Below are 24,951 nucleotides of genomic sequence, written 5' to 3'. Positions count from 1 at the left end.
TCTGTCCCTCGCTATTTCAAAATACGACTAAAAAATAACGACTAAAGTATAATTCTAACACTTTCCTTTCAACAACAAAGAGAAGAAAAATGTGTAAATAGTAAAAATAGTAAAAAGATTCACGGAAACTGGGGGCAGAAATTCTCCTCTGCCTACAAAATGATGTCATACTTAACACATTCTGCGTCCACATCCTCTGCATAAAACACTGCCAATCTTCCTATCGCCAAAATAAAAGCCTGGGTTTCCGAGGCTAATAGAAGGTTGATAAAAAAAGCACTTTTCAAATTAGGACCTGAAACTTACTTGCTGAGTTGCTGTGTTGCGAAGGTCTGAAATGTGATCGCTGCTTTCTGTGGCAGAATCTGTAGTTGCAGGCGGCTTCACTGTTTTAAAAAATTTGCTCAGCGATGAGCATGTTGCAGCTGTAACATTGATAGCTTTTTTCCTATATTCCTTTTGTTTCTGTGCTCTTGATTTTGATTACCCCTCCCCATGTTTCACGTGTTGTGTTGACAAGACAACTTGAATAAATACCTGGTCTACACTTTACCCCGGATGTTTATGATTGGCGCCGCGCTGCCGCTTCCTCAAGAGTCACGATAATGCGAAAATAAAAGCTTTTGTACTATTGTGAGGGGGCCCACTTAGTGAAAGTATGGACCCCTAATATTGGAAATTACAAAATACATATAGTATCCGTATGAATTTATGCAGATAATATGGGCGCATTGGGCGTCTTGATATCTAATGAAAACAAAATGTATTTTCGCCAGGGGGCCTGTGGGGTTATAAAAACCCACCAACCCTATCAAATGCTTATGATTGTGAGTCATGGGGGCCTGAGTTTGAATCCAACTCCTGTCATTTCTAGCATGTTTTCATTCGTTATTCTTCATCTATTCATCAGAGTGTCGGCTACTACAAATGGAACCAAATGGACAATGTTTCCATTTGAAGTCTACACTGTCTGAGTTAGGCCTAGTTGAAATTAAAAGGTTGGTTCAACAAGGTTGGTGGAAACACGTGACCGCCAGGAGCTGCCATGACGCTCATGGGTGCCAGAATGATGGAGCCGGCTAGATCAGCTCATGAACAAACCTGGAAGAAACACTATTTATGAACGACTGAGACCTTTGTCATATAATCTGTTCAGGAATATAAAAGAAAATATATCAAAGGTATTTTTACAATCATGTGCTTTTCGATGTGCACAGTGCATAATTAAATAATAATAATAACAGTAAATAATAATCGTTTCTGTCTCCAAAGTATCGCGAGATTTGGTTCACAGACAGGAAACGGTGGATAGTCTCGCGATACTGGCACCCATGGTGAGCTTCATGGCTGGACATGGTGTATCCCCGTTGTCACGTGATGTCCCTACCTCCTATTTACCTTGCGAACGGCTAGGAAGCTGGATTCCATCTTGGAGAACTCCTCCCACCCCCTCCATCTGGAGATCATCAGTTACTGGAGTAAGAGAGGAAACGACCGTTTTGCCTACCCAGGTCGGAGATGCGAGAGACTAGGAAAGTCTTTTGTACCGGCTGCCCTTAAGCTGTCGAGACACATAACGGACGATTGACAAGGACTTCCTTCCTAGTCTGGGATCACTTCACTTTTCGGGCTTGTAACCGGTCTGGAGCGGAAACCACAAAACGTCATGTTGTAGTACTCAAAGGACTACAATTTGCCGGAAAGATCAAACCGGATTCAGTTTTAACACAAAATATTCCCCTGCACTCAAGGACATACTTTTAGGGCCTACCTAATAAACTCCTTGATGCAGAGTAGTTTTGCTTTTGAAAAAATCGTTTGGTACATGCATCTTTTAGTCCAACTGTTAGCGACTGGCAAGACTACACTAGGCTACTCGAGCATTTTAATAGGGATTGGGGAAACAAACGGGGGGAACCAAATCAAAGCGACGCCGCTTCTTCTAGTGGTTTCCGCGCTTTAGGCGGAAACCAAACGGCCTGTTGTGAACGAACACCAAGAGGTTACTTCCTTCCTAACCTAGACTTACGGAACTATAGCTGTATTGACTTTGACCTCCAAGGACCTTCCAGTGAGGGTGCTCATGTGTGTCTGGCTGTGACACGCTTCCTAGTTTCTTCTTATTTGAGCTGTTTTGTTTTTTTCGCACAGATTTTTGACATTGCACTATAAGGTTGTGTTAGTAGTTTCTGAGTATTTTGCTAGGGTCTCTTTGGACTCTGGATCTCTGTAGACACTGTACTTTTTTGATAGTTGTGCCCTAAGACACTTTATGTATAGGTCTATATATATTTATATATTATATTATTATTATTATCTAACCCTTCTCTTTACTGTTACAGTACTGTTCTTGTTTCTTCCTACCTTTTTCTTACTTCTCTGTAACTTTGTAAATAACTGTATACTGCTGTGCTACCACTGGGTATCTATCTTCCCTAGTTTCAAACTGGGAAGTGGGAACAATTCACTTTGCAGTTTACACATCCGGTCTAAAGCGGATACGGAAACGTTGTCTGTAGCGCTGCGTCAGCGTTACCGCTGCGCCATCTAGCGGTATTGTAAAAAAAAGAAAAAAAAGAAGAAGGACCCAGTCAGAGTGTCCTCTCTAGGGTTGTGCACCGTTATGCTCAGCGTCAGAGACCGTGGAAAGACTGGAGACCCTGCAAAACTTCAATAAAGCCTACAAATGGAACCAAATGGACCCATGGTTCCTACGGGTCCATCATGGCCCAACCAAATGGACCCTACATGGTTCCATTTGTACAACACTCTCTCAAGAGTTATGGTAGTCCGTGAAAATAAAGATAAATAGTCTAATAACACTGGACTAGTGGAGTCATAGTGTGTGTGTCAATGTCATAGTAAATCAGTGTAAAATATATTCTGAAGAAAACCCATTCAAGGCTGCCATCCAGTCTTGTGATTACAAAAAGACCCCATTACTACGGTCAAGGACAAGTCTTGCCACGGGTTTGATTCATTGATTGATTGAAGAATTTATTCGAAGGTTGCATAGGAAAAGGTGCAGTCATCACTGGCACAAGGTAAAAAGAGATGTACGGACACATTTTGTCCGATGATGATGATGACCCCTGGCCCTGGAGAGGAGATTTTCTATGTTCAGCTATATTCTGTGCGAGACATGGTACGCATCCAATCGCGGCTTCCCAGTAGGGCGGGCTCTAGAACGGATCTGAGCACTGATCTTCCCAGGTAGGAGGAGGAGGAGAAGGACGATGCCTGCTGTGGTTGGAATCTGTTCCTAGCAGACTGCTGCTACACTCAGGGTCGGTGCTGGTGACGTCCAGAGAGAGAGCAGGGCAGGGGGAAGGAGGACGGCGGGCAGAATGGCGGCTGCACAGTGCCGGAGCAACAAATGCACGGCAGAACGGAAGGGTTTCAGGCGCGAACTCGACTCTTGGCGGCACACGTTGATCCACTGCGTGGGTAAGAGCCGCGTGGGAGTGGGAAAAGTTGTCATTAATCAGGGGGACAAGTGTTTTGGTCAATAAACAGCGTGACAGCTGCGGCTAGCTGTGGGTACAAAGCTAGCCAAGGCGAGCTAACCAGTTTAGCAAGCTAGCAGCCTGGCACTGTAGGTGGCAGTGGTGTAAAGTAACTGAGTACATTTACTCAAGTACTGTACTGTACTTAAGTACAGTTTTGAGGTATGTGTACTTTACCTGAGTATTTCCTATTGCCAATACTCTTACTTCTACTCCACTACATCTGACATCTCGGTTGTTAATATTGTACTTTTACTCCACTTCAAGTATCTGAATACTTTGGTTACTAATTACTTTGAAGATTTTGATTTATTACAAAACATACAGCCATATATACATTGCGGCCATTTGAAAATGGCCGATCTACAAGAGTGTTTCTACATTGCAGTATTGATACCTTTACTGAGGTAAAACATGTGAATACTTTTTACACCACTGTAGTGTATAGGTGGCCAGCTACACTGGCAGGCTAACATTTGCTATTTGCATAGCTAGCCATCTGTGTGTTGTTGGCCCATTTCTTTGTCCCCCTTTGAGCTACGATCGGCTCGCGTAAACATCCTCTGACACGATGCAAAAGAGGCTGACATTGTTTTGTTTTGAGTACATAGGTGTAAATAAACAGCATATAGTGCAGCTATACAACGTTCGGCTGGTTAAACGTCATGTATTAGTATTCCTAACATCATAATGCGGTGTCCGTCAGTCAGACAGACGGTGGTTAACATGCTAAGGGCTACGCCAGAGAGCCAGATATTATTAACGTTATTTGGGGGAGGGGGAGTGTAACGTTATATACCGTTTAATGAGAGACAATAAACAGAGCCAGCGGCCTCCGGTAACGGTTAGACACGTGACTATTTGATCTTTTGAACAAGGCTTTGTTGTCAACGTTACTTGGGGGAGAGGGGGGGGGGTGAACTAGATTTAATTAAGTTTTGAAGAACACGTCAGTCTTGGTGTTACGCGCAGAGCTTAGTGTCTTAAACAGCTGATTATAGAAGGACTGTAGGATCAGGTGTAATTAAACCTCCCTCATCCTTGGACTGTTTTAGAAACGGGGCGAGGGAGATGTTTGGTTTCTAGTCTGGTGGAATGACATCTCTATATCATGTTACCAATTGACTAGAAACAAAAAACAGGCAAATTGGTATTGAAATGTGCTAGGTAGCTATTATATAGATCAGGGGTCGTTTTCAGGCCAAGGACCCCTTAGTTGAGAGAGAGATGAAGCAGGGACCCCCACAACCTTTTTATAGATTCCATATAGTTTCATCGTTTGACAGCACAATCATCAGTGTATTTTGTCTAAGAAAAGCAACAAAAATCAGTTCAGTTCATGATTCAGTTAAGTTTTCACAGACAGTATACTGTAAACAGTCCATCAAAAATGTCATTTGTTCGAGTGATGTGATCTTTCATTGCAAAAGTCTCAAGTGTGGTAAAATAGCCTTTCTCTTCTGACATAAACATCTAACATATAATTAGAGAGAGAGGTCAGTCAGTCCAGGGTTGTCAACATTGGACGGTCAGAATCCAGGAGATTTTTGGGGGGTGCGCGGAACTCCCCTACCGGGGTCTGGGGGTCCTCTCCCCAAAACCTCTTAACAGATATATTTTCCTGTGTTCTGTTGAATTTTGTGCATGTTTGATACTTTTATCAGGCTTGCTTTACTAGTACTAGTACAATTTCAGCCTTAAAATGCCAAATGTAGGTGAATAATAATGACTTCTCATCTTTAAGTCATTACACGTATATGATCTTTCTTGCATCCATTGCCCCCAACCCTAAAGCGGGGGTCTGGGGGTCCTCCATCCGAAAAAATGTAACATAGTAGATGTCATTTCCTGTGTTCTGGTGAATTTTGTGCATGTTTTATACGCATGTATTGATGACTGAACCAAAGGACATCTTTAATGATGACTAATTTTTAAGTCATTACTGAAGTGAATATGTGTCTGATCTTTCTTGCATTCATTGCCCCACCCCTACAGCGGGGGGTCTGGGGGTCCTCCCCCAGAAAAAAATGTACATAGTAGATGTCATTTCCTGTGTTCTGGTGAATTTGGGGAGTTTGATACCAAATCCAGGAGAAATCCCAGGAGAGGGGTTCAAAATCCAGGAGACTCCTGGGAAATCCAGGAGAGTTGACAAGCCTGAGTCAGTCAGTCAGTCAGTCAGTCAGTCAGTAGGTCACAAAATGCACAAAATGCATTATCTATTCACTCGCTTCAGCGACTGATCTCAAATTTAACATGGCATTGGTCATTAGCATTATACACACGATGACGGAGCCCGAATTTCATTTTTCCCAAATTCTAGCGATTTATTAGCGTTTCTTCACTCTACAGCTCTACAGCCTGTTGTCAGGGTTACGGTCCGTTCCTCCAGGCCATGGGATCTGTAGCCCCGGGTAGGGATGCGGTATCGGTACTCGTGGTATCGGTACTCGCCCCGATACCGGCCTATTTTGCGGTATCGGTACTCGCCAGATACTGCTCACAAAGCGCCCGAGTACCCTGTGTGTTCCGCCACTTCACCTTTCTCTCTCTCTGTTAAAGTATCAAATGTAAAAATACAAAATGTTTGAGCATAGCAGATCTAGAAGAACATGCACAGTACAGGAATTTCCATGGGCTAAACCTGAAAAAAAAAAAAGTGAAATGTGTGCCATGTTTTGGGAAAGCAATGCAATTTAATGTGTTATATACAGCCAAAAGTGAGGAACATCTGATAAAAAAAAAGAAAAAAAGGTAATTTAAAGACATTTTGTATTATTAATTGTACTCGGATCGGTACTCGGTATCGGCGAGTACTCAAAATGAAGTACTCGTACTTGTACTCGGTCAGCAAAAAAGTGGTATCGGGACATCCCTAGCCCCGGGCCCACACACACCTCTCTCACAGTTAGGAATGTTGCACTCACTCTCTCTCTCTCTCTCTCTCTCTCTCTCTCTCTCTCTCTCTCTCTCTCTCTCTCTCTCTCTCTCTCTCTCTCTCTCTCCATGGGTCACGCATGCAACGGGTGATGTGTCTCATCTTCCAACGGGTATAGAAAACTTATGTGGAGCAAATACATCCTCATACTTCTATTCACCTAATTTTGCTGTTAAATTATTTGTATCCATCATAAATATACACTCCTCCATGGGCTGCTCCTTACATTATGATGCTCCCACATATTCTCACGCACGCACCATGCAGTTACAGTTACTTTCCCCAAAACCCACACTCTGCACATATTTTGCAGCACATATATTCGAACGGGTAAGGTCTAGTGTGAAGAATTTAAGCTTTCTGTATCCCTTTTTGTTATTTGTTTTTTGTCAAAACAAAGTTAGGTAATTGAGTGTGTTCATTGTTTCTTGCAGGATTTGAAAGCATTCTTGAGGGAATCTATGGCCCATTGCTGCTTAGAGACCTCAATATATTTGACGGTGGGTTTTTGTTTACACATACATGGGTATTCTAACAGAAATTGACAGAATGTATGTATTAAATGTAATGTAAGGCTGGTGCGTTGCCCATCAAGGTGTGTCTGATTAGTTGTGAAAGTTGTTATTGTAAATGTTGCACTGTGTGGGCCATGTCAAATAATACAGTATTGAATTTGTGTACAGTGTACACAGTAGGAAACCTTGTGAACCACCGGTTTAATCCATATGTAATGTTAACGTTGTGTGTTTGCATCTTTCAGACTGTGAACCCGAAGATGTGGATGACTGGTCGATTGAAGCCAGCTGCTCTTACTGTTCGTTCTGTAACCTGCCGCTGGATAAACTCGCTGTAAGATTTGGATTCAGTTTAAGCATAGCAACTGACACTGCTGGATTTGCACTTAGTTTTAGCATGGTTTACTCCTGTGGTTTACTAACAGTGTGCCATGAGACAAGTCCAGGTGTGCCTTGGGATTTTGTTACAACTGAACATTATTTCAATATATACAATTGTTAAAAGTTAATAATTGTTTACTATATCAGTACTTTGTGCTCACTCATTTTCACTACAGTTCTATATCCTAATAGAATATATTTGAAACCACTTCCAACCTGGCGTGCAGTTTTTGGCCATGTCATCACTATAAAATTATCCAGCCCCCCATCCCTACGGGTTGTTGTGAGCTTTAGATCATCTGTTTTTGCTATCAATAATACAGCTGTGCCTTGAGATTTAGATATTCCCATTGGTGTGCTGTGGGGCTACAACAGTGGTTCTCAAACTTGGGGTCGGGTCCCCAAATTATTTTGTGGGGTCCCCAGATGATTAGCTTAATGTCATTTATTTTCTCACTCAATGGTAAACAAACCAACACACACTAGTGTATACATGGTATCTGCACATTTCTAAGGTGACAATTTAAGGTCTTTCAAGACCGTTTTAATACCAAACTGGCCAAACTGTCAAATATTAAGTAAGCAAGAGGCGAACATTGTGAAAATAGCCAATCTACATGCTCACAACGCCTCACAATGCGAGACGTTGTGAGCATGTAGATCAGCTATTTTCACAATATTCATCTGTGGAACCCAGTCAGCTGTGGAACCCAGTCACATTAAATGTAATACCTACAATTCCAAGTGCTTGTCAGTGGGGGTCACTGCCTAGAAAGGTTTGAGAACCCCTGGGCTACAACATGCACAACAGTAATCTAGAATCTTTTATCTATGCCTCCGGATGGGGAAATGACAGCATTGTTATTATTATTCAGTAATGTAATCTCATTGTGTCTCTCATAGGATCAGTGTCCTGCAGCCGCCTCCCCCCTGTCCTCCCCCTCAGAATACTCTCCATCTCAGGCTCCAAATAATTCTGAAAGCAGCCTAACAGCCCACAAATTTCTTCAAGCTGTGTTTCACAAGAAAGGTGAGTTTATATCTCCTGACCTTGTCTGGTGCTGAAATGACTGCCATGTCTGTGTGGTGAAATACTCATCTGTTCAAAGGTGTAGCCTAGGGATTCTACACATTCTTGAGCTTATATATTTGATCCCTGAAAATCGGCATATACTTTTTACACCCCGGGTTGACCTGTCTCAAGATCAGGTACGGCTGGGCACGGGTCTATTGGGCATACATGGGAGTCAGGATGGACAGATACAATCTATTTATAATACAGGGGTCAAAATTCAATATATATTCCAATATTGTAGCGCAGCATTTACTAGTCAGTATGTTTGCTATTGCTAGCTGCTTCTTCCTGAATTGGACGTCATTTGATTTGTTAGGCTATGTATGTCAAATGTTCTAGGAATTTATCGTATTATTACCGAAAAATATAACAGTAATCACAACAGCTTATATTGATTTAATATATGTATTTGTTCATCGTTCTATTTTCATTGTATTATTTGTCTTTATTTGGACTTTAAATACGGTTATTTGGGCTAAAAACAGATGATTAAAACAACCAGATCTCTTCTCTGTTTTATGTTACCCGCTTATCTCTCCCTTTCTGCCAGATGTGCCCTTGAACTGCGATCCCAACATCCCTCTGGTTGCTCAGGAACTGATGAAGAAAATGATACATCAGTTTGCCCTGGAGTATGCCTCCAAGAGCCACCTCCACACCACTATGAATGGCCCCTCTACCGACACCTCCTCATCTCTGTCGGACGATGCTGACCCAGATGCACCTCTGGACCTCACAGTGAACCGTAAACAGGAAACCACCAGGGAACCTCTGCCAGGTACCCGTCTTGTTTATTTGGAATAAACTAAAGGCTCATTCAAAGATAATGTGATATCTAACCAAGCAAATGTGTGTCAGTTACTTCAAAGTTCTAAGGCTGTGACTCATCGTGGTCATTCCAAAGACTGGCACAGAGATGCTGGGTGGCCTGCTGCGTCCTGCTTCAGCGACGCACTTTATTTTGATAGGACGCACTCATGACGCACTCATGTCAGTGTTGCTGAGTCCATTGGATGCAGTTGCCAAATTGCCAACAGATTCCATGTTATAAATAATTTGCAGTAAAAAGAAAAATCCACGGACACCTCCATTGTTCATAGCTGTATCCTACTTTATCCTAAGTTATAAACAATACAATCCACACAGAAATTGTCTTAGGAACACAATATAAAAGAAAGAATAGTAATCCACGGGTGCCACCATTTTGCGCATGCGCCACAGGCCAGCAAAACTCTGACGCAGACTCGCAACACGTTTTTAGATTGTTATTCACGGTGACGGTGCGACGCAAGCATAAATCATTCAAAGAGAAACCCAGTTTGTAGAAAACACCAGAGCAATAAACACTTGTGCAACAAATATTGCTGTTCCATCTATTCTCTATTTGGGGACCGTGAAGTCACAATTTAAAGACCATTACTGCATCAAAAGTAATCAACTATAATATAAAAACTGTTCAAACATTAGCCAAATTGTAAATTAATATAAGAAAGAGGAAAACATGTTGGAAATATCCGATCTACAAGCTCACAAGTTGTCACAACGCTCAAAAACATTTTATTGGGGACCCGTAACATTTTTCTGGGACCCATTTGAATGACCACCTGTGGGTCCCGGGACTCATTACATTGAAAACCTACTTTGAAAGCCAACATCACTGCTGGCATGGATCTGCCGACACACAGACCTTGAGAATAGAACAGTAAAAGGGCGTTGCAACCTCACAGCTCTCTTGGGGAGAGTTCCTCCCTAACTAGAAGATAAGGATAGTTTTAGAGGACCAGAGCAGATGCTTCTTTGTCAATTGGTAACAGTTGAAGTTAAACACTTGCACTTAGAGGCTCTGTTATTGTTGGATGAAAGTATATTCATACTGAGTGCATATAAACCAAGCCAACACATGTAATGCCATCAAACATCAGGCCATTGCTTTATGACTTGCTGCTGTCCACAGCTAGGTTTTATACCCATGTCTCTCTTCCAGATGGTGTGCTTGACCTCTCCAAGAGGAACTCTGCCTGCTCAGTGACATCATCGTCATCCAATCATAAAGTCTCAGGGTGAGTGCTCTTTTACTATTTTAAGTGCTTTCCTATATCAAAATGAAAATGACTCAAATGAAAAATAAAGGGGGAAACTATGAACTCTAGTATGAAATCTGGTTTAACAATCAAACAATAAAACATGCCATTGATACTCCCAGTTCTAACTGGGTATGATCATATTGCCCCCCGTAGTTTTGTTTTGAGCCACTAATAAGGTTGCATAGTTATTTATATTGTTTTGTTCTTCAAAGAAGTCAGCTTGTCTGCCTTGATTCATATGCACACTAGGTTGTCAGTGGTGTGTTTTGTTCTGTAGTGAGTAAGTCTTATGATGTTAGGCCTTGTTTGTGCTGGGTGTTGGAATTCTATGGGGTTGACTCTTTTATCTCTTGTTGAGCGGTAACGTCACAACAGTGTCACAGTAATTTGCCAGCAGCTAAGGATTGTACAATGGGGAGAACACTGGACTACGTCACAGCGATTTTACCTCCTTTTGTAGTGATTACTCAAACCTCAAGCTCACTGAAGAAAATCACAAAACTACAGGGGTTGTGTGCCAGTGCCAGAGTAACCACAGCCATTCACAGACTGTCCCACATGGACGTGAAGAGGCTTTGCCACGCACAGAATGTGTGTGTGTGAGAGAGAGAGGGACACACGCAGCAGCGTGCATATGTAAGAGACAAGAAACCCTGAAACAAACAAACAGACTTGAGACATAAGAGATGCAGTGATGTTACCAACACAAGGCATAAAGGAGTGGACCCCTCGCTCTGCACCCCCCACTCTCCCCTATGCCAAAAACCAAACCCCCCCCTCCATCTCCTCCATCCTCCTGACCCTGCTGTTTGGTCCTCCCATCCCTAGGAGGCAGCGCAGGCAGAGGGAGGAGTACGTTGAGAGGAGCTGCGAGCTGTCTGAGGGGCTGCTGTCCAAGGCCCTGAAGGACGTACGTTCTGGGAGGCTGCAGGAGCAGCGAGCCGCCCTGCTCTATGGCATACCGCTCCACACACTGAGACAAGGCTTGGAAGGCCGGGCCGACAGCAGCCTGGGGCTCCTGCGCTGCCTCACACCAGGAAGTGGCGATTGCAGGGACGAGGTCACTTCGTACAATGTGATGTCATCGATGCTGGGCGGAGAGGCGCGTCTGGTCCTGCAGAAGGTGGCGGCCTGGGCGGAGCGGGCAGAAATTGGGGGAGCAGCGGAAGAGAACGGAGACTTTCGCTCCCTCTCATCCTCCCTGTCCTTACATCAGCAGAGTGGTCTGCAGAAGACCCTCTCCTCTCTCTCTTTCCCCCACCTCAGGGATGCCCTTCAGCCTCCACCCAGCCCCAATCCCAGCCTGGAGACGACCACACCTCTCCGTATCCCTCAGGTCCGCTCTGTTTCTGACCACAACAGGCCAAGCCTTGTTGAGCCTTACAACGAAGCTCTGCACCACCACATCTCACTAACGGAGGGTACTCCCAATTCAGTCGCATCCACTGCTGCTGCTAGACCCTCAGCTCTCTTCAAACTTAAACCTCCTTTCTTGCCAGACCTCTCCATTGGAGGGGCTGGAGGGGCTAACCAATCACCTCACCGCCTTGGCCCACGGGGTTCCTCACTTGATGATTCTGAAGAGGGGGCTGATCGCCGTGACAAGTCCAAGGAGCCAAGGAAGAAACGTGGGCGCTACCGTCAGTATGATCATGATCTACTGGAGGAGGCCATAACCATGGTGATGGGAGGCCGCATGAGCGTGTCCAAGGCCCAAGGGGTTTATGGGATTCCCCACAGCACACTGGAGTATAAAGTCAAAGAGCGCACGGGAACACTCAAGAATCCACCCAAAAAGAAATCTGCCAACTCCTGTCCGCCCAACTCAAATTCCTCTGGTTCTGGTAACATAACTGGTTCCACTAACTCAGGGACTATTTACCCCGCTGCTGCCGCGAAGAGGTTCTAGGCCTAGACATGCCAAGGGCTCTAGAACTCTGCACCACTTGGACTCTTCACTCTTACAGGATAAATGTTTTCTGGAGACACTTGTTTAAACACAACTCATGCCTTTTTATATAAAAACAATTACTATTCAGGTCTTTAAACTGTGTGTCTGTTGTAATGTGATGGTCATACTTCCAGCTGTGTTTCTTGGTCTTGGTCCCGACCTGTAATTAAATTGCAGCTATTTGACATTTTCTGTCAAACCAAACTTAAACAAACGTAGACAAAAGTGAGAGGACTCAAGCAAGGTAATCTTTCCTCTGACACAGACATTGATTATCTTGTGATTGGTATTATTATGTTTTACTAATCTGTCTGGCCAGACTGCTGGTAAGATTGAATGACTACATATTGTCCTACTTTAATGGTTGGGATCGCTAGTAAGAAACACAGAACCCTCAGAGTGTGATTGTCATATTCTCTAGCTATTAGGTTATTCAGGTGTGATTCAACTCTTAAAGCTCCAAGTTATTTGGGGCGCCGATGATTGTCATTTGCAGCTTTCCCGCTTTCTCTCTGGGTAGCTCACCCAGGCTAATGAAGTGACTTATAGAGCCATTATAACAGATTATCAACTCACTGCTATTATAAAACACATAGAAACAGGTAGCTGGACGAGCAGTATAAACTTTTCTGGTGGCTACATCCTCATCTGGAGATTAAACTTTGTAAAGAGATTAACATAACCCCTATATACTTCATTGACCAGGATCGCCCAGGGCTCTATACTTGATCCTCTATTTTCTATTTACACCAGATCCCGAAAAAAGCCGATCTACAAGCTCAAAACTGCGCATTGTGAGCTTGTCGATGTAGATCTGCTACTTTCTCTGAATGTTCTCCCCTAGAATATGGACAATAGGTTTAATGTGTTTAAAGCCATTTTGTGTCCACACATTTTTCCCTCTCCATTTGTGAAAGCTAGTCTGAAGATTTGTATTGGGTAGTTGGAATGCATATGTGTGAAGCATGTTTGAAAAATGTGCTCTGATAAGCTTGGGAATGATCAATCTTTGTGAATGTGTATTGTTTGTAAAATATGTTTTATTGCAGATGGATATTAAGAATTCTGTAGCTGTATTTATAGTCAACCTCATACATGACTGCTGCTTAAAACTACAAAAGTTCACAGGCACAGAGACCTATAGTTAAAATACAAAAGCCTTTTTTTATTAACACAATTGTGATTCTCTGGTCACATGCAATGAAATGAGTTACTTCTAAACAGATTACCCGTGGATAGGGTAAATTGATGACACTCATTGTGACTACAATTTACTGTTTGTGGAAAGCTAGTGGCATAAAAATGAAAGAAAAAGAAAAGACTCAACCTATCACGCTTAGGTTACATTTTCTGTATGGGAAATCGTAAATGTTATCTCTTAAATCATTTCCAAATCTCAAATGGCTGCGTTCCATTAGTTCTGCTACAACCAAAGCAGCAGTTCAGGGTTACCCGATAGCTACTCACACAAAGCTGCTTTCTCTTACCTTGCTGGGATGTCAGACTGCCTGTCTCTCTAACCTCATTGCCACATATACCTCTCTAGGCTTAACTTATTGCCTGCCTGTAGCCCGATGTCTGGTTACATATCAAGGCCTTCATATTGTCTTCTATGCTGAATATGCTGGGGTATGAGCTCTTATTCAAGAAGCAATTATGAGCTCTTGTCTCTCTCAAGGAATAACACGTACGTGTAAAATCACCAATATCATAAAACCTTAAACTTGCCTGCTCTATGAAAGTAGAACATCAACCATACTACTATTCAGCCGTTTGACTGACTTTGATTACATAACTTAAAAAGAAAAAGGGTAAATTATGAACTATGTCCCATGTTCTTAGCATTGTATGTATCCTTGTTATTTGACTGTTTTGTGTTTGTTCTTTGTAATTTAAAGGCTAGCAGTTTTTTTGTTCATGATCTGGTTCAGGTTCAGTGGCATTTCAACCCTGTATTCCTTGCAACTAAACCAATACTGAATGTCTGCTCATAACAATACACCAGTGCCTGTCTCTGGGGCACGTTGTCTCTCTACTCTGGGAATTATCTGCTATTTATATCAATAGGCCAGTTTATTGATTAGCCTACGTAACTTAGTGGAAAGATACTTTTATTAGAACACAATTATGGTTTTATTGCAGTTTATTCTTGTAACACTCCTCAATACCGTTGACAGCCTTGTTTTTGAATTAGGCCTACTACTTTTATTATGGAACTGCTGACAAATCTAAGAAATTACATAACAGAAATCGGTTATTTATGCATAAATTAATGATGATTTATTATAAGCAGTTTTTTCTTATTGTGAAATGTTTTGTGTTTGTTGCTGCATACTTATTTATTGATTGTGCTTCAGAACTGTGATTTTACTAGTTTGATTGTGGTAGTTGTTCATTTGTAATAAAGCACTTTGATGCAATGTGAAATGTGTATTGCTGCAATTGCATGAAGGCTTTTAAATGTTAGCCTGTATGAATAATTTATTTTGTCCAGAACGTATTCCCCTTAACATTGTGGTTAATTAGTGCTTATGTTAAGATTAAATTCTTGAGATGTTATATTTTAGTCCACTACTGCCAATCTAAAAAGATTTACACTACAAAGTAATTGCGCATCTTACTTAAAACGCACTCCCTCGATTAGAAATGTAAATCCCTGAAAATACCAAACGTAAGTTTGTGGATGTTATTATGACGAGCAACTTAGTGACAGTGTATCGCTTGCAAGAAATTACTTAATTTGGCATTTAGCAATGTTTTTTTGTTTTGTTGTTGATTTGTTGGTGGTGTTGAAAATTACCTTGGTTTTGAGCGTTGCTACAATCGTTCCCCTCTGCCTTTAGCAGAATGTTATCTTTTGCCTTCAGAAACTCATTAATAACTAATAAAAAGGTTCTGTAATATCCAATTTTCCTGTGATCATTTGACACACAAGCTGCGGATTTGTATAGTACGATTTATTGGTATTGTATTTGTATTTCATAAGATAATGAAAGATAATATGGATAGTTTTTTTCTTGAATGTATTTGTTGCACTGATTATTGTTGTGGAATAAGTTCAAGACTACAGTATAAAGCCTGAGTTGTACGTACTGTAGTTTGCGCGCATGAGTGCCTCAGAAATGTCCGATCTTCAAGCGCACAACACGTCTGTGCTTAATGTTGTGCAGTGTTGTATTGGTGATTTAATGTTTGGGGGGGCGCTATTTAATGACATCACGCGCACATCGCTTACTCTACAGGAGTTAACAGGTCAGACAATGATGGATATGGATCCCGCCTCGTTCCTTTGTTAAATCACCTGGTATGACACTGCAGCCTTTGTAAACGTTGAGGTGTTAACTCCAGGTTTCTTTTACAAATCGATGCATGTCAGTGTACGTGCTCCTGCTCAAAAACATTGGGGACGGTGTGTACACGCGTGACACGACCAATACAACACTGGTGTTGTGCACTTGTCTATGTTCCTGCACACAACCAAGTATAAATATGAAAGCTGTCAGAGTAAGTTGTCTCATTAAAACCGAGAAACCATCTGTGTCCCTTTAGATCTTAGTGTTGGCTATTAGAAAATAGCAGATATACAACTCACAGCATGCCACTTCGTGCCGTGCTGTGAGCTTTTATAGCTGCTATTTCTGAACATTTTTGGAAAAAAGTGTTTGAACATTTTTGAATATTTTTGAATTACGAAAAGGTTTGAGAATTACTGATTTAGAAGGCAGTTGTAGACTCTTAATGGGTTATTAGCTATTTGGCTTACGTGATTTTTTTTTAGTTTTTTTTGTTTAGCTAATATGCATAAATCCTGACTGTGACTTTAACACCCATGTTTGTGTTTCTGCCTCCAGCTTCCCGTTGGCTGTTACAGAAGAGTTGAAGGATCCCGTTAAGCAGGAGGTTCCATGTGAACAGAGTTCTGCTTTGGAAGTCGTTTTCCGCTCACTCTGTCCAGCTCATCGTTCACTGCTCTACCAAATCCTCAAGCTGGCGCACCAGGAAAGACTGCTGTCTTCGCCCCAACAGAGGCCTGCCAGTCAGAATGAGTCTCACTGCTGCCACCATGGGGTAGTACTAGAGGATAACACCACCCCTCTTCCGTTTGGTTACAGTGATTGTAAACCTCGCGGCACCAGCCCTCACTACTCACTGTCAGACTGTGACCACCCTGGTCCTAAAAGAGACACGTTGCACCCAGCAGACTCTAAGTCCACTTGTAGCGTCCATCCCTACCGTTTCACTGACTGTAAAAGCCAAGCCACTCATGGTTCAGGCTGTTGCTGTGTGCAGAGCTGCAGTGTGGCAGCCTACCCTGTGATCTGCCTGAAGAGCCTCCATTGTATCGCTTGCCAAAGTCTGGCTGTCGGTCGTATAAACAAAGTAGTCTGTTCGTTTGCCTCCTCTCCTTCTTTATCCACGTCTCCCTCGCTCTGTTCTACCTCCTCCAGGTTATGCCCCTCGTCGTCAGTGTGCCCCGCCTCGCCACTCTGCTGCAACCACCACTCCCACCCATGTCACTGTTATTCCAACCACACCCGCACACAAGCAGTGGAGGGAGGGCCTGAAGACGGGGATCCTCCTTGTCCTGTGTTAAAGAGAGAGCAGAGTCCCTCCCCTCCCCCGCTTTCCCCCATCCCCTCAGACATCAACAGGAAAATGGAGGAAAAGCCTCCTTCCTTGCAACACCACAGAGATGAGGAGGGGGAGGACATGTCCCTCCATCTTACGGTCAAGGATGTTCCGGCGCAAATAAGCGGACAGGATGCAGATTTGGACATAGACACTGAAGAAGAGTGTATGACCCCCAAAAGAGATTGGGCAGAGCAGAGCTCAAGTGGGAGATTACTGCAGGATGTTGTGGAGCGTTTCAATGAGAAACTAGAGACAATCAAACCTCAGGAGAAGGAGCCACTTCTGAGTTCCTCATCTGTCCACAAAATTGGAAAGCAGTGCCCTCTGAAACCCCAGGCCAATCAGAGCATTCAATCTCCTGCTGATGAGCATCTGAGTGAAATAATCACCACAGTCCTTCACAAAGGCACCGATAGTGACTACAACCTCAGTGAGCTGCTCCATCAGCATGACAGTAGTGAAGCCAAGTCTCCTAACACTCGCTCCCGCCGGCGACAAGAGGCACTGGCAGCTATGGCGATGCCTCTTGATCCCGCAACAACCCGACGACGATTGCAAATCAAGCGGGAGCTCGCTATGCTTGACCAGTCGTATTGTAAGAGGATGCAACCAAAGAGAATGCGATTGAAAGATGGCAATAATGTTACTTCAGAGACATTCAGCTCCTCCTCGGATATTACCCCTCCTGAGGAAAAACCTGAACGAGTAACTGGGATCCAAGAAGCAAACGAACTTGCTCAGGAACAGGTCAAGATCACAGCAATTTTAGGCACAGAGAGTGACATGATGGGGGGCAAAGAATTAGTTTGTGTGACAGAAAAGAAAGAGGGAAAAAATAGGCTTGGAAAATGGCTAAAGGATTCAGAGAGACAGGAAGAGGAGCTGAGTGAATTAAAGGAAGAGATAGAGACTGTGATTGTTACAGAGGAAATTGAGATGAACACCATTAAATTAGAGGTGACAGAAAAGGAGATAGCCACTGAGAGAGAAGATAATATTGCTCCCGATACCCAAGTACCCGCCACCGAGTTGCAGAGCAAATCTGACATCCTCTTTCGGAAAAAAGAAACTCCAGGCTGTAGCAGTGCTTGTGAGAAAGATGGTAGGAACCAAGAGCATGCATCATCAGGTCAGTGTGATAGTGACAATATACCAGCCAGAAGTACATGTCAGCACAGGCTGGTCGGCAAGAGGAGGAAAGCCATGTGTCAGCCTGGCAGCTCCAGACAAGCAGGGAGATCCAGGAGAAACATAGTCCCTCCTCAACGGTTCTCTTCATATGTAACAGAGCCCAGGAAGATGTACTTTGTTGCTTGTTTTTCTGAGAGTATCTTCAACCAGAGACCAACAAACTCGGATACCTGCTTAACAAAGGACAGCAGTTTGAATACCGTAAAATCGGATACCTGCTCCATTAACCCAAGTGTCATGGACCACTTACCTGAATCAAGAGACACGACTGTGTTGTCCTCATCCCGGCCCAGAGGGGACCTTGCCTTTGAATCAACACCTGATAAACAACTTAAAGCATCTAACCCTGAGTCTAAAGAACAAAGGCATGTCATCCCGGAAAGTCTGGTTGCCCCAGAAAAGAGTCCTTCTAAACCTAGCACATACTGTAAGAGAGATGTTGCCACCAGATCTAATAGAAGATTACAGTCATTATCAGTGATAGAGCAGAAGACGGAGGCTTCCAGAACACGGCAAAAACACTCAAAGCCACGTAGTTGCAGCTTTAATATCCCAGACACTTGTGTTCAGACTCATGACACAGACTACACTAGCCCAATTAAGCTCATGTATGTGTCTCCTGTAATGGGTGAGAAAGGTTTAACATATAGCCTGAAGTCAGCTGCATCTGCTTCTAGTGGACAGGCAGAGGAAGCATTTGACCCATATGAAGAATCTTCCTGGGCTGGCTCACCAGAAAAGGCCAAGTGTCCTGTCAGTAATTGTGCCAAATCACCAATAAAATCCTCCCCACTAAATTCTGCCACACCCTCTCCCAAATCTATCTCTGCTCCATCCAAATCTGTCACCACACCTCCTAAATCTGTCACCACACCACCCAAATCCCTCCGCTCGTCACCCAAATCTGTCACCACACCACCCAAATCCCTCCGCTCGTCACCCAAATCTGTCACCACACCACCCAAATCCCTCCGCACATCACCCAAATCTGTCGGCACACCACCCAAATCCCTCCGCACATCACCCAAATCTGTCACCACACCATCCAAATCCCTCCGCACATCACCCAAATCTGTCACCACACCACCCAAATCCCTCCGCACATCACCCAAATCTGTCACCACACCACCCAAATCCATCCGCACATCACTCAAATCTGTCACCACACCACCCAAATCCATCCCCAAATCTGTCACCACACCACCCAAATCCATCCGCACGTCACCCAAATCCGTCGGCACACCACCCAAATCCACCCGCACTTCACCCAAATCCGTCACCACACCACCCAAATCCGTCAGCACACCACCCAAATCTGTCGGCACATCACCCAAATCTGTCGGCACACCACCCAAATCTGTCACCACACCACCCACATCTCTCACCACATCACCCAAATCTGTAGACACACCACCCAAATCCGTCAGCACACCACCCAAATCCGTTGGCACACCGCCCAAATCTGCTTATTCACCAGCCCGGTCAGTGTCTTTGTCTCCTAAAGTAGGTGCCCGCAGGTCAGGAGACTGTACGCCGCCCAAGCGTACAATTGGGGCTGAAAACCACAAAACCGATGTTGCGCTAGCTGTCCATGAAACAACTCCACCAAAGAGGCGCCCAGGCCGTCCCAAGAAGCTGGGACCACAGCTGGAGAAGAAGGTGAAGAGGCCCATTGGTCGACCACGTAAACAAAAGGGTCCTGATCAAGTTAAAGGGAGGCCGAATACAGAACATTTGAAAAGCATTTTGGAGTCTAATATGGAGGAAAAAACTAACAGGAATCTCAAAATAACCGTATTTTATGGGCGATCAAGAAGGAACAAAAGGCTGGTGTCTGAGAGCGACGGCCAGCTCCACACAGAGCTCCATGAGGATCTACAGTGTGTGGACAGAACTGATGACTCCATCAATTTACTGCACAGCTCTGAGGCCAAACCTGCTTTACAGGAGTTGAACTTGGTCAGACCTGTGAAAGACAAGGAGTCTGCTCCTCATTCTAGTAGCAACATCAAATGTCAGAGTCGTCAGGGTGCCCATGAGGTAACTATGAGGAAGCCAGGGAGACCAGCAAAAGTGAAGATTTCTGGAATCTCAGTAACGTTTACCCCTGTATCACCACGGCAACGCAAGATTCAGATTAACAGGGATGCCAGGCAATCTCCAGAAACATTAAGTCATAAAAAGGTACAACTACCAGATGTCCCATCTGCCAAAGAGCCCCGGACAATCAACCTACAGACTAAGACCGAGGCAAGAGATCAAAGTCAAGATGAACAGCCAGATCGACCTGTAGCAGTGCGTCACTCAGTGAGGGTGAGGAAACCCTCCATCTACCTGTTGCACTCTGTGGCCACTTCCACCCCAAAAAGCTACAGCCATAGCACAGCTCTCTTGCGGCGTTCTAAACAGCTTCTGCTGAACAAGGCCAGCAACCAAAGGAGACTAGAGGAGGCTCAAGGGGATGAAGGAACCTCAGGGGGGAAAAACCAGGCTGTTAAGATGGGGAGAAAACGCACATGTCAGGATGTGCACCGGGTGGCCAAGATATCTGTAGATTCCATCTTTCCTCCTGGAGACACACTAAGATGGTGGGCTGCATCAGCTGATGAAAATACCTTGAACCAGGAACTTGCAAGAAGGATACGACTGGTTTCGGACACCTGGGTCTCAGACACCATAGAAAATCAGGAAGAAGCAGCTTTCAAAAGCGGATTAGGCATAAAAAGCAACAGCTCTATTGTTAAGAGATCAAAACATTCCTCTATGGTCCAAATGCTGTTTGACTGTCCCCCTAGCAAACCACGGTCCTGTAGTATGCAGCAGCTCTGCTCATGGTTTATGCAAACAACAGAAACCCAGTCTCTGTCCATCGTAAAGAAGATAAGCTCCAGAAATCCTTATGAGCACATGCACTACCCCCGTTCGGTGAGCAACGGAAGTCTCTGTTCTAGTCCCCAAGCAGAACGACTCCGCAAACACATCAAAAAGTTTGCCAAAACTGTGCCAAAGAGTCCCTCTGAGCAGCAGCGGGCTCAAAAAAGGATCTTGGACAGATACAAGTCCATATCAACATCCAGCCTCAAACGGCAGTTGTTCACTTCTAGATTTGAGCCGGGAAAACTTAATCAAGGAGCCCCTTGGTGGAGAGGCAGAAAACTTGCGAGGTACCCCGCCACTCTGCTACGAGCACGGGTAAGATTCCTAACTGGACAAGAAAGAAAGAAGTGGCCAAAGAGGCAGAGGAACAAACGAAGGGAATCAAAACGGAGATCAGCAAGCAGTTTAAATGATCACGTGTTCACAGAAATACGACCCAGAGATAAAGCATTCTCCAGTTCAGCCACAGATTTGGTTGAATGCTTAGAGAGCGATTATACCACTAGCTCTGGTGACCAAACTGATCCCATGAGTGTACCCAAAGAGCAACAACTCAGCTCTAAGGCTTGGAGCCCTGAGACACTAAAGGAATGCCGGGTGTTTCTGAAGAAGATCAACTCCCCGGGCCCGGACAACGAGTCAGCTGCTGAGGAAGAGTGGGACTCTTGCACAGTGACACTGGATGATGGCTCATCTTCTGCCCACCATATTACAGGGAAGGAGAGGAAGCTGACAGGGGAGAATAAAGCTGTGAAAAGGGGGAACCTAAAGAAAAGGAAAAAGAGGACTGCCTCTAAAGAGTCTGAAAGTTGTTCATCAAAGGCAAGCCAGGAGCAGGATGAAGTTGCGGTGGAGGGACAGAAAGGCACATGGCAAAGTCCTGCGGTTGTGTTTGAGCCACCACAACCACCTCCTGCGAAGACCTTGAGACAATCGCGAGTGAGGGGCCTAAGCGGACCAAGATGGTGTGACTTTGTTTTTGGTAAATATTGTTTTTTTTGTAAACACATCCTTACAAATGATCTATTACTCTAGTCAAGGCCCTGACACACTGAAAGAGTTGGACGCTTACTTCATCATTGTTTTAATTGTTTTTCCTTTTGCAAACATTTAGCTGGTGATGGCAGCACTTTAAACAGCAAGAATATGGACGAGACTACAACGTATAAAAGTAGCCATTGTGTTACAGCAGGTTCTAGAATGCTTTGAACCAGGATGCATGTGCATGTCCCTCATTTTATTCGAGTTGGTGCGATATAGTTCAAATCATTAATAATTGTGGTGCAGCCGAATGCATCGACGATTTGACTCTTACAATGTGAACAAGTGGCCTAATTTGATGCGCATCAGTGATGCTTTCAGTGTGTCGGGGCCTTTAAACTTGAAATAACAAGCAACTGAATTTATCTGCCTCTCTCTACTTATTGACAGGAAGCTAAATGAAGCAGGAAGCCTGCTCCTTCTTGAACAAGAGACTGATGGTTAAACCAGGTGCCTTTGGATGTTGAGCTGACCACACAGACTGGCAACCCCACTCTGGTCCATTCAGCAGTTATGTAGCAGAAGTCTAATTTAACAAAAGCTTGAGGTTGCACTATTTTTACTGAGCTCCATTTCCTCTTGCTCTTTTTTTTGTTTTTGTCCATGGATATGTATGTACAGAATACTTTTAAATGTTAACGTCCATTGTCTCTGTTTGAAAAGGTGTATTGTTGATCAAATCATCAAACAGAAGTTTAATGGCATAAGCGCTTACAATGAGCCCTGTCAAATTGGCTGTTGAATGAAGGACAAAGCTTGATTTTAATCTGCATTAGTACAGTTCCATCTCCCTCAAAGATACCTCATTATTAGGGCCAGGGTACTGCGAAGCAGTTATACAGCTTATTACATGGCTAGCAATAATTTGGCACACAATATTGATTTAAAAATGTTATTAGCTTACAATTTTCCACTTAGCAATGTAAACAGATGCAGAGTAGTGGTCCGAGAACAGCAGTTATTTGAGGAAATAAAAGACCACAGAATTCTGCAATTGACCAGTCAGAATCGAGTATTCAACAAAGCTGTGTAACAACACATTTTAATAGGCCTTTTCTGGTTACACGTTGCATTGCAGTCATAGTTCAGTCATATAACATATATTTTAAGGCAGCGTGTAATTAAGGGAGGGTACACTGACAGTGGCACTGTTCTGATTCTAGATTGTTCACATTAATATATTCTCAAGCATTTTCTAATTCACCATTTGTATTTATGACACCAATATTAATTTTGTTCCATTTTAAGGCAATGGACCCAAATGGACCTTTTCCCTAATACATGGCAATTGTCACACAATAAGTGTCCATGTGCAGCCTATTTTAAGACCAATAGCACAGCCATAGATGGTGTAAATACTTAAACATCGTATAACCCCTTCAAAATACTGAGAGGTATGTGATGACGGTGAGGAATATGGCATGATGCAGTTGTAGAATGTAGGTTTTCATTACTATGTTGGTTTGTGGGATCTGTCGTTTTAACAGGAGTATCTTTATAGTTGTCTCCTTCCTTTGTTTTTACCCAAAGCATTAATTATTTACCGTACTTATGTTGACATCAGACCTACCTGTTGCACTATTCAAACTGAGATTAATCCTTTAGTTCCCACTACACCCAACCTACCCCCATACTTTGCACATCCAGAGTCCTACTATCATCCCTACTGTAAAAAGAAAAGAAAGAATATTGTCTCTTAGGTGCAATACAAATCCAGATGATCTATCTATGTAGTAATAATCTAATTGCTAACAGACGAATGGATGTTATTGAGCTGTAACTGTCACAAGTACTGCTGGACAAGGATGTCATTTCAGTTTATCACATCATGTGCTGTGATCGTTCAGAGCTGGTTACAGTAACATTACGTTTTCATAACTGCTTCTTTCCCCAGAAAGTAATTTACAACGGGCACTTAAAATGGCACAAGTCTGTTTCATCAATACTTCTATATTATTCACTGTTAATATTTTTAGTTTGCAGCAAGAGAACCCTACCTCCACTGGGGCCCAGCCTGGCCTTCTCCTCAACACTAATCTTGGGTCAGATTTGTTTTCCTGCCTTTGATGAAAGGTAGTGTAAATTGATCCAAGATATTCGTCTATAGGTCAAAGCTTCAACCTTGAGTGCATTTTGTGCCTGACTGTTCGGTTTGTAAAAAGTAATTTTGACCGTCATTTCAACATGGGAGGACACCTAAGTCTTGTGATTAAAAGACCAACTTTTAACCTGCAGTTAACACTCCTGGTGCTAAACTTCTGTTGTATTTTTTTTTTCTCCAAGTGTTTTTATACTGTTCCTTGCAGATGTAACTAAGAGTTGTCTGTGTCATTAGAACAATTAAACATTCTTTTGAAATAACAAGTTTTATATAATTGACTGTTGGGCAGCAAGCAAATTGATCTGTTATTTTCTCTGAAAAGCTGAAGTGAAGAAATGTCTTATTTATGAATAGCTAGATGTACGGGCCGCTATATGATGCACGCCGCGACTCGTCGGCGAGTTTGAAGTTGGTCAGATTCTGGGAGGGATAACCTAATCTCCACTGAAATGGATGCATTTACAATGTGCTCCATGCTCAGCCCTGCAGCAATCATAGTCAACTGGATTGGTTTAAAGACTCGAGGGAGTTAAGATTTCAGAATCTAAACAAAATACACTGGAGTCCTATTGACGAGAGGAGAAAGTGGTACAGTCAGCTATGCCCCAACTGACTGGCCACTGTGGCCTCAGGGCAACATTGGTTTGAGGGCCACAAGG

The 24,951-nt window shown here is 43.4% G+C and overlaps 1 protein-coding gene across 2 annotated transcripts; it reads left to right on the top strand.

Moving 5' to 3' along the window:
• Positions 1 to 3,267: 3,267 nt before the first annotated feature.
• Positions 3,268 to 24,543, top strand: lcorl (ligand dependent nuclear receptor corepressor-like). Of its 2 annotated transcripts, XM_080722312.1 has the most exons (8): positions 3,268 to 3,447; positions 6,879 to 6,944; positions 7,205 to 7,293; positions 8,244 to 8,370; positions 8,966 to 9,193; positions 10,400 to 10,475; positions 16,302 to 22,132; positions 22,582 to 24,543. In XM_080722312.1, exons 1-8 carry the CDS (start codon positions 3,348 to 3,350, stop codon positions 22,587 to 22,589), a joined length of 6,525 nt encoding a protein of 2,174 aa, XP_080578438.1. In that variant the 5' UTR covers positions 3,268 to 3,347; the 3' UTR covers positions 22,590 to 24,543. The 2 variants fall into 2 exon arrangements, with proteins under 2 accessions (XP_080578438.1, XP_080578439.1); XM_080722313.1 differs by lacking the exons at positions 16,302 to 22,132; positions 22,582 to 24,543 and adding an exon at positions 11,328 to 15,306.
• The last annotated feature ends 408 nt before the right edge of the window (positions 24,544 to 24,951 follow it).

Source organism: Nannobrachium achirus (genome assembly GCF_963921795.1).
Source record: "Nannobrachium achirus genome assembly, chromosome: 3".
NCBI lineage: Eukaryota > Metazoa > Chordata > Actinopteri > Myctophiformes > Myctophidae > Nannobrachium > Nannobrachium achirus.
Note: the sequence above shows the minus strand (reverse complement) of the source record. Positions and strands in the feature narration are given on the sequence as shown.